At 44.7% G+C, this 12,992-nt stretch overlaps 1 protein-coding gene across 2 annotated transcripts in view; it reads left to right on the forward strand.

Moving 5' to 3' along the window:
- The first annotated feature begins 360 nt into the window (after window positions 1–360).
- The window catches only part of SLAIN2 (SLAIN motif family member 2), an 84,261-nt gene continuing 71,629 nt past the window's right edge, over window positions 361–12,992 (forward strand). Inside the window, exon 1 of one of the 2 annotated variants that reach the window (XM_055245630.2) lies at window positions 361–1,129. In XM_055245630.2, coding sequence (XP_055101605.1) covers window positions 741–1,129 — 389 coding nt within the window. In that variant the 5' untranslated portion in view covers window positions 361–740. The remainder of the gene's footprint in view (window positions 1,130–12,992) is intronic. The other variant, XM_055245629.2, reaches the window with a different exon arrangement.

Genomic DNA, 12,992 nt, shown 5'->3' on the forward strand with positions numbered 1-12,992 from the left:
CCGCCAGCCGAGACAATCTCCAATTAAAAGTCGGCATCGATTAAATATTTGCTGAACGAAGTAAAGTGTCTCTCCACTGCCGGGCTGAGCGCCCACTCGAGATCCGGCCCGGAACAAGGGCGAGACTGGCCCGCGGGTCCCACACTCCGTGTAAGGGGTGGAGAACACCCCACACACCCAGATCAACAGGCGAGGCTGCTCGAGGACCGGGTTAGCCACCTCAGCCCCGCCCGCCGCCAGCCTTCTGCTGGCCTCCCCGCCTGCAGGGACCCTCCCTAACCAGCCCAGCCGCGTCCCACATCCGCCGACACGCCCCTTCCGGCCTAATCCCCGCCCCTCAAGCACCGGCCCCGCCCCATAGGCCCCATCCGTGGCCCCGCCCCGCCGCGAGCCGGCGCCTGGTCCTCTCAGCGCCCGCCGGCGGCCGCGTCCATCCCCGACGCTCTGAGGTCACCGACTGGGCCGGCCCGCAGGGGGCGGAGGGACGGAGGGAATATGGCGGCAGGGGCCGGATATTGGCGCCGCCTCCCCCAATCCCGGAGCCGGCGCAGATGAAGCAGTTCGGCTGGGGCCAGCGGCGCTTTGGAACCCGAGGTGGGGGGACCCTGGTGGTGGGGCCTGGTCCTGCTACATGCCGGTGCCTCGGCTAGAGTGAGCGGCGGCGACGCCTCTTTCCTCCGGCTCTTTCCCTGTCGCTGCGAGAGCGAGCGGGCGGCGGAGGCGGCGGCGGCGGGGCCGGGATGGAGGACGTTAACTCCAACGTGAACGCGGACCAGGAGGTGCGGAAGCTGCAAGAGCTGGTGAAGAAGCTGGAGAAGCAGAACGAACAGCTGAGGAGCCGCTCGGGGGCCGTGCAGGGCGCCGGCTCCCTCGGGCCCGGCAGCCCGGTTCGGGCCGGCGGGTCCATTCCCTCCTCCGGCGCGGCGTCTCCTCGGGGCTTCCCCTTGGGCCTCAGCGCCAAGTCGGGCGGCGGGGCCGGGTCGGGCCCGAGGCGGACGAGTAGCGAAGAGCTGCGGGACGCCACCTCCTTGCTGGCGGCGGGCGAGGGCGGCTTGCTGGACGAGGTGGAGCCGCTGCGGCCCGACGAGCTGGAGCGCCTGTCAGGCTGGGAGGAGGAGGAGGAGAGCTGGTGAGCGCGGGGCGTCGGGCCGGAGTTGGGCGGGGACGGGCCCGGGGGCGGAGAACGTCCTCTGAGGGTCCCTCTGGTCGCGCGCCTCGCTTTGTGTAGCCGGGTCCGCTCTCCGGTGGGGACTTGTGGTTTTCTTCTTTGGCAGAGGGAACGTCAGCTGGAGTTGGGGGTTCGAGGCGTGCGCAAGTAACAGGGTTGTAGCTCGTTGTCCTTTGGATTGTGGACCTTCTGGGTGCTGGACTCTTGGGGTCTGTGGGTTGGGGCAGCTTGAGAAGGGCTGTTCGCCTGGGAAGGAGTCGGAGGTGGGAAACTGCTTTGTAGGCAGGGATCCTGCTTTGTGTAAGATACTGGCTTTCGGATGGTGGCCCTGGGCATTTTGGATGTAGGAGAGGGGTCTGCTTGATAAGGTATCACCAGGTGTGGGGGTCGGGGGCAGACCAGAGTCGTCTATGTCTATGCAGCGGTTGGTGTTTGGGACCCATTTCTGGCGGGGATGGGAAGACCGTGTGAATCAGCACTCCCCTTTGGGTAGTGGGGTAAAGCTTGCGTTTTTTGAAGAGGGCAGAGGATGGTGCTGCTTTTTTTTTTTTTTGGTTACTCTTTGTGTGAAGAGTTAAGGGTGGAACAAGAGCCCTGGCTGTTATTTTCTAACACAAGAATTGAGTCTGGCGTTTTGCAGAGCTCTGAATTGACAGTTATCACATCCATCTTTCATTTCCACGTCCTCCTAGGGGCAGAGAAAAAGAGTCCTATTTAAAAATCTAAACCAAAGCTGTATTGTCATAAGCCACTTCTTGATTAAATTGTGGCCCCCCACCTTAATATCGCTTTCATAAATAGGACATGGGAGGCTTTTCCCCTCGTTTTATTATAAAGATGTGTGTGGGCAATTATTTGTCTTAATTCATTTTTCTTAAAGTTTTAACTTTTAGCTAAAATGTCTCTGCTCTATTGAAATTAAAACTTCTAACTTAGTGAAATCGAAATAATTCATAGACTCTGGTATTGCAGGGCTGGAACTTTGCAGTGTTCTGAGGTAGTTAAGAGCTTTCCTGGATTCGGCCCTGGTTTTGCCACTTACTAGCAGTATGACCTTGAGCAAGTTACTCTGAGGCTCACTTTCTTCTTCTATTTGATGGAGAAATAATAGCACTTACCTCTATAGAGTTATGAAAATTTAGTAAGATAATTATGTATGCATTTAGCGCTGGATCTGGCACATAGTAAACTGTCTAAAACAAGCTGCTATTTGTTATTCTTAAGCCTAGTTACTTAAATCAAGAAACAGTTCTTACATGATGTTGTAGGCGATTCTGGAGATTCTTAAGTGTTGATCCCTGTTCATAAGGCAGTTATAGTCTTGTTGAGAACGAAGTTTTGTGCAGTTAAATAAACTAGAAAGTGTACAGTGAATTACCCAAAGAGTGATAGAACAAAGAGTACTGACAGTGCCCAGTAACTGGGAAAAAAATAGTAGTCCAAAGTAGTTGGGCCAGACTTTGAGGAGGAGGTGGCCTGGAGTCTGAAAATGAGGAAAGAGCGGGAAGGGCATTTTACGCTCTTGACAGCCACAAGAGCAGAGTCAGAGGTATTTGTAACTCCCAGTTAGGAAGATTGGAGTAACAGAATTACTCTTGAGTATGTGACGACAAACCTTTATTACCAAGTGATATCAAATATTAGAGCTGACTATGGTAGTGACAGTTTTTGATATAAATGTGAAATTGCATTCTCCCAAAGGAATCTTGGGTATGTATGCACTTTAAAAGAACCCAGAATCCTGTAAATATTGTCACATGGCTCTTGCAAGTGATGATAATAAAATGATGCTCATAATAATGAGGATTAGCTGCACCCATCAGCCCATTTTAGATTATGTATTATTAGAACACATTGAGTTCACTTGGAGAAGCCGATTAAGTCTTTGGCTGCTTTGGTTCCTGAGCATGAGTTTTGTTAAGGTAAAGCAAGTCTTCCTTAAATACTGTTCCAGGAGTTTCTTTTGACCAGATGATTCCTGCTTACTGCTTTGATCCTGGCTTAATATCTTGATATTATAGGTGTCCTATACTTTTTCTGAGATTTGTGTGAACTGAAAGTCGAATATAAATCATATTTAAAATGCGTTGGGGTATGTGATTAGGGTAAAAGTTGTAGGGGATGGATGTCAGTGGCAGGAAGATTCGAAGTCAATATTTTTTCCTTTCTTAGCAAGCTAAAAATCTGCCTTTTGTAACTTCTAGCTATTGCACCTTCCTTTTCATCTACAGGAATGTTTCCTCCCGAGTGTATGTGCCATAAAGTGCTAGTTCTGAAGATGTCAGTAAGTGTTATGTAGAAAAAAAGTGGGTGGGTTCCGGGATGGAATAAATGTGGAAAAAACTGGGTTCAACAAAAATAAACAGTTTTCTTTAATGCTGGGCTCCTGGGGATGCTAATGTGTTTTGAACATAGTAAATCTCTAGGGAGTATGGTTTGGTCCTAAAGTTAATTGAGCTCCCCAGGAACTAGTATCTTATAGAACATACATAGAAAACAGTGCTCTACAACAGTCACTTTCACACTTTTTTTTTTTTTTTTTGGACCCAGCTTCATGATAAGAAACACATTTTAACTCACATGTATCTGAATAACTGAAGCAAAAGTTTCACAAAATGTTGATTACTTTTACTACCAGTGATATGCTCGGATATTTTCCGTTTCTATTCTGTTTCATTAGAAAAAAAATGCTGGTTACTACCCAGCTAAGCTGATTTTGTGACCCATTAATGAGTTGCAATTCTCACTTTGAAAAACACTGTTCTGGAATAACTCAGAAAAGTTTAGGGATGAGAACTAACATCATTGTGCATCACAGTGTGTCAGTCTGTGCCAGGCAGCTTATAAATATTTTTTGCCTCTAATTTTACACATTTATGAGATAGGTATCATTTTCTAGGTAAGAAAACTAATCTCTCTCCAAGCATCAAATAATGCACACTAAATGATGGCACCAGGATTTGAATCCAGGTCTTTATACATCATGGACTATGCTGATCCCACAGTATTTTGCTTTTTCCAAGTATAATCTCCTTTCACATGAGTGGCCTCTTCACATAGTTGAAGACTACTGTGGTGTCCCTGCTGACCCTTTCTCCCTGCTACACACTCTGAGCATTCCCTTCTCTTCTTCAGAGTAAATAATCCCAGTTTGTTTTATCATTCCTTAGATAATGTAATTCTCTGATCCTTCAACCGTGGTTATTTTTTTCTTAATTAACTCTAAGTTGCTCATTGTCATTATACATGGTTCCCAGAATTGTGCCCAGCATTTTAGATGATATTTGATCAGATGGAGAGTGTGGTGGGTATGAACCAAATGCTGTTTTTTTTTAACCAAATACTTCATTGACAGTTTTAACTTTTGTTACTTATGCTTAATATGAGCCTGAAGTATCAACTTCTCTCCCATATGTTTTATACATAAGATGTTAAACTGAGTCTTCCTAACCCTAGTTTTTGTGTAATGGATTTTTTTTTTAGCTTAAATATAAGGCTTTTATTTTATATATTTTTAGGTGTGCTTAGATTAAATATAAGGCTTTTAAATTTCCTTTTGTTAGTTTTTATTTAAACATTTAATAGTATCCTTTCTGATTTATTTGGTCATCTTCGTATTTGGTAGGCATATCTACTATGTCTTCATTCAAACTGTTGATAAAAATATTAAATTGACAGAATAAATTACTCTGAAGTGTGCACGTCAGCTAGACTCACTCTGGATTAACACCAGTCCATTAATCAACACACATGGTTGTTCAATAATTACTAGTTCTATCTATTATCGTCAGGCCTATATGACATTTTGTGTAGACATTATGAAAGATTTTGTAAAATGCCTTGCTATAATTAAGCTATACTCTGCCTACAAGATTCTTACCTACAGTGAAGAATACTACATTACTATTACCAACCTATTAAAATAGCCATTGCAGTTGATTTGTTTGGACTTGTTCATGATGAATGTTCTAGCATTTCATGTATTCACTTTTCCTTTCTTCACAAACTTTTTTAATCCAATTTTGAATTTTGCAAGGAATCAGTTTGGTCTGGACTTTCTAGACACTGCTTATTTTTCTCTTTAGAAGTTACCGTATTTCCTTTTATCCAGACTTTTGCCTGCCCATGTTCACTGTGATATTAGTGATAAAATTTCTGTTCTTTTCCATCATTTGGAGTGGTAGGCCTAAGCCCATTTTAAGCTACATTCTGGCTCACTAGATCAATTTATCTTAGGTTTATGAAGACACTTCAAATTCACACTGACTTCTCATCAATAACCTTTGTTGATAAATGTCTCAGTTCTCAGCTAGGTAGTTATGTGGTTTTTATACTTTTTTGTCACTCGTGGCTCTTCACTGCTGAGAGTTAATTTATTGTATGACCTCTTTGTTTATGTATGCTTTTTGTAGAGGGCCATTGGTAAAATTTGCCTGTAATTTAATTTGGTAAGCCTAAGTTAATAAAGCAATTTGTGTAATTATCACCACTTATCTGAATAGTTTGGCAGTCATTCACTGATTAACATACTAACATCTTGGGAAGTTTTATGTCTTCTGGACTCTTCTGTACCAAGGAGATGTTACTTCAAAGTAATGTGGTTTGCGTATGTGTGTGGGTTAGATGAATCAGAAGTTAGGTATCTAATAAGCTTTCTATTTCCCTTTTTTTTTTTTTTTAAAGAGACAAGGTCTTCCCATGTTGCCCAGGCTAGTCTCGAACTCCTGGGATCAGGCAATCTGCCCACTTCAGCCTCCCAAAGTGCTAGGATTACAGGCATGAGCCACTGTGCCTTGCCCTCTATTCCATTGTTAGCAGTGGTTTTCCAGTCATTCCAAAATGGCTTTAAATTTTTTTCTTTAATGGAACAAATACTTAGAATACCTGTGTGCAGCACAGTGTTGGGAACATTGAGAGACATGATAATGCAAGTTCTTAAAAAATAGAACTTGGCCAAGCAGAGCCCCATGGTTGATAAAAGTATATTGCAGTCACTGTGGTGTGTCCATGTTTTATATGCCAAGCATTTTGCAAGACAGCAGTCCGCAACCTTTTTGGCATGAGGGACCGGTTTCGTGGAAGACAGTTTTTCTGTGGACCAGGGGTGGGAGTATAATCTACAGCTCACTGCAGCTTCAATACCGCCCCCGTCCCCGGCTCAAGTGATTGTCTTACCTCAGCCTCTTGAGTAGCTAGGACCACAGGCGCGTGACACCACGCCTGGCTAATTTATTTTTTATGTTTTGTAGAGATAGGGTCTCACTATGTTGCCCAGGCTGGTCTTGAACTCTTGGGCTCAAGTGATCCACCTGCTTCACCCTCCCAAAGTGTTGGGATTACAGGCATGAGCCATCGTGCCCAGCTCCTTTACACATGTTAAATCATTTAATGTGTACAATTTGGAGTCGTAATTATTATTGTTTTTATTGTAAAATATAACAGAATTTACCATGTTAATAATTTTTAAGTTTACAGTTCAGTGGCATTAAGTACATTCACAATGTTGTGCAATCATCACCACCATCCGTCTCTAGACCTTTCATCTTCCTCAACTGAAACTGTACCCATTAAACAGTAATTCCCTGTTCTCATGGACGCCAGCCCCTGGCAACTACCATTCTACTTCTGTGTCTATGAATTTGACCACTCTAGGTAGCTTGTATAAGTAGAATCATACAGTATTTGTCTTTTTGTGTCTAGCTTATTTCATTTAGCATTATGTCTTCACAGTACATCCATGTGGTAGAATGTGTCATGTTATCCCCATTTTACAGCAAAAGAAACTAAAACCAAAGTCACATAGCTAATAAAGTGAAATTGAGATTGACACCAAACCTAAAAGTCAAGTCTGATGAAGAACGATTGATCTTGATTTATTTAGCCTATAGATATTTAGCTTGGGGAAGAGAACTTTTTGAGTATTTGTAGGACTCTAATAAGGATTATTACTTATATAACTGTTCATCACTAGACTAATAGGTGTAAATTAGAGGCAGGCAAATTTTGTTTTAGTAGAAGGAAGAATTTTTTAATAGAGCTGTTTTTGGATGATATGGACTACCCTAAAAAAATTGTTGGAAATAACCTTCCAAAGACTGCTGAATGCTCCTGTGGCAGGCGATGTTACAAAGAAGGAAAAAAGTTGAATTGGGTGAATTCTGAGTGTTCTTTTAATTCTGTTGCACTCTATGTGGGAGCATAAGATACCTTCAAGACAGGCTGGGCATGGTGGCTCACACCTGTAATCCTAACACTTTGAGAGGCCAAGGCAGGCAGATCACTTGAGGCCAGGAGTTTGAAACTAGCCTGGTCAACATGGTGAAACCCTGTCTCTACTAAAAATACAAAAATATTAGCTGGGCGTGGTGGTGGGCACCTGTAATCCCAGCTACTTGGGAGGCTGAGGCAGGAGAATTGCTTGAACCTGGGAGGCGGAGGTTGCAGAGAGCTGAGATCGCGCCATTGTACTCCAGCCTGGGCGACAGAGCAAGACTGTCTCAAAAAAAAAAAAAAAAAAAAAAAAAAAGGATACCTTTAAGACAGAGTGCTAAGCTTAAGTGTGAGGAGATATTTAGCAGCGGAAGCATCATGAATGTTTTCCCTTTAAGTCTGTGGCACATTTCTCTGAATATCCTCAGTAATGGCCAGTTGTTTTCTTCTTGAGGGTAGGTTTGAATTTTGAAAACCGTTAGAAGTCATTATCTTGCCTGGTGAATAAAAATGAGTTAGCAGGGTATTTAAAAGTCCTCAGCAGTCCAGCGCTAATTTAACTTTTTCCTAGATTTACTTGCTTTTGCCAGAACCTTCAAGAACATTTATGCCCTTTGGCTTTTGATGTTCATCCGTTTTTTTCTCCTCCTCCTCTTACCAAAATTTTACTTATTCTTCAGGCACAATGCAGATTTTCTTTCCTTTGTGAAATTCTCCTGAATTTTTAACTTGGTTTACTTCCTCTTCATTGTTAACCTATCACTGTTTATATATCCTTTTTTAGAGTATATTTAACACAACCACCTTGTGCTTTGGTCTGTGTAGTCTAGATTGTGAGCAGTTTAAACAGGAGGATAGTATCATATTCATCTTTACGTTTCTGAGCAGGACCACAGTATAGTAAGAGTTCAGTGACATTAACTTAAATGAAATCAATCAGTGATGTTAGGTTAAAATGAGGCAAAACTAAAACAATGAGACTGGATTTCTTTTTTTTTTTTTTTTGAGACGGAGTCTCGCTCTGTCGCCCAGGCTGGAGTGCAGTGGCGCCATCTCGGCTCACTGCAAGCTCCGCCTCCCGGGTTCATGCCATTCTCCTGCCTCAGCCTCTCCGAGTAGCTGGGACTACAGGCGCCCGCCACCACGCCCGGCTAATTTTTTTGTATTTTTAGTAGAGACGGGGTTTCACCGTGGTCTCGATCTCCTGACCCGTGATCCGCCCGCCTCGGCCTCCCGAAGTGCTGGGATTACAAGCATGAGCCACTGCGCCCGGCCGAGACCGGATTTCTTACGTGACCGTTATGCCAGTTACAGATGAGATACTTCACAGATTCTGAATAATGGCAGTATCGAATGTATACTTTCCCATGATGAGTTAAAGAAGAAAATACTGTCTAGATGTAGCATCTGATTTTTAAAATAAGTTTAAAAATTAGCCAAAAAACTGGCATGGCTCTGTTTAGTAGGATTACAGAAGCACTTTATTTTAAATTTCTTTGTACTTTTTGTGATTTCCAAGTTTTCTGATAAGAAATGAATTGCTTTTATAATTTAAAAAATCCTATTGATAAAATTTAAGTCAGTTTTATTACTCTGTGATCATGTAGGAATCATAACATAACATGATACATTAGAAGCCTTTTTACTTGTAGTTTTCCTTGTTACTTAGTGGTAGTAAGATTATATATCACAGATGGATAAATTTTGGCTTCAATAAATATGGTTTCATTTATTGAGTAACTGCCATAGGTGGAGCACTACACTACAATGATAGCATATTTTTGATAGAATTGGAACCCAAGACATGTATTTGATCTTGTGATCTATTATTCTTGTTTGCTTTAAATTTAACAATTTAATTGGGCAAAAAAAACCATTTATTGAACTGGGTAGCACCTAGGACCGAAAGTGGTTTAGAATGCTTCTTAGAATGTTCTGGCCGGGCGCGGTGGCTCACACTTGTAATCCCAGCACTTTGGGAGGCCTAGGCGGGCGGATCACGAGGTCAGGAGATCGAGACCACGGTGAAACCCCGTCTCTACTAAAAAAAATACAAAAAATTAGCTGGGCATGGTGGTGGGCGCCTGTAGTCCCAGCTACTCGGGAGGCTGAGGCAGGAGAATGGCGTGAACCCGGGAGGCGGAGCTTGCAGTGAGCCGAGATCGCACCACTGCACTTCAGTCCGGGAGACAGAGCAAGACTCCATCTCAAAAAAAAAAAAAAAAAAGAATGTTCTTAACTTTACATTTCAAAAATTAAATTCCACAAGTGTAACTATTAAAACATTTATCAAATCTACCTAAATAAATCATGTAGTCTGTTTTCATGAAAAACACAACTTTGGTTTTTAGGAATATCAGATAAGGAACACCAAAGTTGTATAGCTCACATCCTGTGAGCCTTCTGGATCACTGATGTTGCTACTGCTCCTCAGTCCCCATCTTTGGGGCCTCCCTGTATTCAAATTCCTATGCCAAATTACCCAGGGAACCTGGTGCTGATACCCTGGTAGCCCAAAAAGGCTCCTTGCCTTCTACTTCCACTTACGCAGACCCCTGCCTCCTTACCCTTCTGCTAGGAACATATCTATAACTATATAAATTCATGTAATTTTGACATTATTTTTTAAAAAGGCAATTTGGGCAGTAAATAGCAGAATTAAGTAGTGTCTTAATATAAAAGGATTGCGTTACCTGAATACACTATTCCTTATAGTAATTATCTGTACTAGCCAGAGCACATTGCATGTGACTCCTGTTGGGCTAATTTTCAGTAGCAAAAATGAATTTGTAAAAGAATGTAGGTTTTAAGGTTTTGGTAATAATAAGTTCTTATTTCACCTCTTTCATTTACTCGAAATTACGTCTTCTGAGATCTTTTTGTTTTGGGATCGAAGTTACGGAGGAAATGAACAACTTTAGGACAAACTAGCTTATTTAAGAGGAAGGCTTTAAACTAGGTCTTTAGGAGTGGCTCAAAAATTGCAAAACAGTTTACTTTGATCTGGGAAAGTTCTCACATTATGGAATAAAATAGAAATTAGAGACTTTAGAGAAAAAATATTGATTATATCTCCTTGAAATGTGAAGAATAATAGATGCAATATAATGTAGTACCACAGTATCAGATATGAAATTTTTGAAAATATTTGGAAAGATAAAACAAAGGAAGTTATATTTAGTTAAAAATCAGGTTTATTTTATTTTATTTTATTTTATTTTTTACTTTTTTATTAATTTTTTGCATACAAAAACAATAAACATTTTCTTTTTTTTTTTTTTTTTTTTTTTCAAATAGTATAATTTATTTCTAGACAAAATCTATTCTTATTTTCAAGGTAGTTTAAGTGTCAATATTTCTTTTTTTTTTTTTTTTTTTCTGTTGGACTATTTTAGTGAAATTTTTCTTTCTTTCCAGCTACAAATCCAATTAAAGAAATATAGTTATTGAGAAATATAGTTAACTTTAAGTATAGTTTACAAATATAACATGGCTTTTTTGCATATAAATAAAGTCTGACTTTAGGCCAGGCACCAGTGGCTCATGTCTGTAATCCCAACAGTCTGGGAGGCCAAAGTGGGCAGATCATTAAAGGTCAGGAGTTTGAGACCAGCCTGGCCAATATGGCGAAACCCTATCTCTGCTAAAAACACAAAAATTAGCTGGGTGTGGTGGCCGGCACCTGTTGTCCCAGCTACTTGGAAGACTGAGGCAGGAGAATCCCTTGAACCCAGGGGGCAGAGATGGCAGTAAGCCAAGATCACATGACTGCATTTTAGCCTGGGCAGCAGAGTGAGACTTTGCCTCAAAAAGAAGTCTGACTTTAAAACACTAAAAAAAAATTTTGTGTGTGCCCCACCCCATCTAAAATGTTTTTTTTTTTATTAATTTTTTTTGCATACAAAAACAATAAACATTTTCTAAAAATACATACAAACAAAAAGATGCGTATCAAACATATTAGGAAGGTTGCACATGGGAAGTCGGGGAATAGAAATGGGGGGTGGGAGTTAAAATAAATGAGAGAGGGACTTTATATGGATCAGTGATAATAACTCAATCCTCTATTTGACAAAGAAGAGGGAGAAGGAAGAGGAAGAAAAAGAAAGTGGGATAAAGGATCAGAAAGGGAGGAAAATAGAAAAAATTAGAGTATGACTCCAGGGTAGACCTGTTTTGTTGTCACTGAGTTGGTTGGTTGGTTTGTCTGTTGTATTCTTCATGTTTCGCCAAGTTGGCCAGACTGGTCTCGAACTCCTAGCCCGAAGTGATCAACCCGCCTCACCCCCCAGAGTGCCGGCACCACAGGCGTGAGCCACCACGTCCAGCCCCCACATTGCTTCTGGCCTCCGTGGTAGACCTCCCAGACGGAGCGGCCAGGCAGAGGAGCTCCTCACTTCTACCCAGACACGGGGCGGCCGGGCAGAGGAGCTCCTCACTTCCCAGACGGGGCGGCCAGGCAGAGACGCTCCTCACTTCTTTCCAGACGATAGGTGGCCGGGCAGAGGCGCTCCTCACTTCCCAGACGATGGGTGGCCGGGCAGAGGCGCTCCTCACTTCCCAGACGATGGGTGGCCGGGCAGAGGCGCTCCTCACCTCCCAGACGATGGGTGGCCGGGCAGAGGCACTCCTCACTTCCCAGATGGGGCGGCCGGGCAGAGGCGCTCCTCACCTCCCAGACGATGGGTGGCCAGGCAGAGGCGCTCCTCACCTCCCAGACGATGGGTGGCCGGGCAGAGGCGCTCTTCACCTCCCAGACGATGGGTGGCCGGGCAGAGGCGCTCCTCACCTCCCAGACGATGGGTGGCCGGGCAGAGGCGCTCCTCACCTCCCAGACGATGGGTGGCCGGGCAGAGGCGCTCCTCACCTCCCAGACGAGGCGGCCGGGCAGAGGCGCTCCTCACTTCCTCCCGGACGGGGTGGCCGGGCAGAGGCGCTCCTCACCTCCCAGACGATGGGAGGCCGGGCAGAGGCGCTCCTCACTTCTTCCCGGACGGGGCGCCCGGGCAGAGGTGCTCCTCATTTCTTCCCGGACGGGGCGGCCGGGCAGAGGCGCTCCTCACTTCCCAGACGGGGCGGCCGGGCAGAGGCGCTCCTCACTTCTTCCCGGATGGGGCGGCCGGGCAGAGGCGCTCCTCACTTCTTCCCGGACGGGGCGGCCGGGCAGAGGCGCTCCTCACTTCTTCCCGGACGGGGCGGCCGGGCAGAGGCGCTCCTCACTTCCTCCCGGACGGGGTGGCCGGGCAGAGGCGCTCCTCACCTCCCAGACGATGGGAGGCCGGGCAGAGGCGCTCCTCACTTCTTCCCGGACGGGGCGCCCGGGCAGAGGCGCTCCTCACTTCTTCCCAGACGGGGCAGCCGGGCAGAGGCGCTCCTCACTTCTTCCCAGACGGGGCGGCCGGGCAGAGGCGCTCTTCACTTCCTCCCGGACGGGGTGGCCGGGCAGAGGCGCTCCTCACCTCCCAGACGATGGGAGGCCGGGCAGAGGCGCTCCTCACTTCTTCCCGGACGGGGCGCCCGGGCAGAGGCGCTCCTCATTTCTTCCCGGACGGGGCGCCTGGGCAGAGGCGCTCCTCACTTCCCAGACAGGGCGGCCGGGCAGAGGCGCTCCTCA

The sequence above is a fragment of the Symphalangus syndactylus genome, chromosome 16 (assembly GCF_028878055.3).
Source record: "Symphalangus syndactylus isolate Jambi chromosome 16, NHGRI_mSymSyn1-v2.1_pri, whole genome shotgun sequence".
NCBI classification, from domain to species: domain Eukaryota; kingdom Metazoa; phylum Chordata; class Mammalia; order Primates; family Hylobatidae; genus Symphalangus; species Symphalangus syndactylus.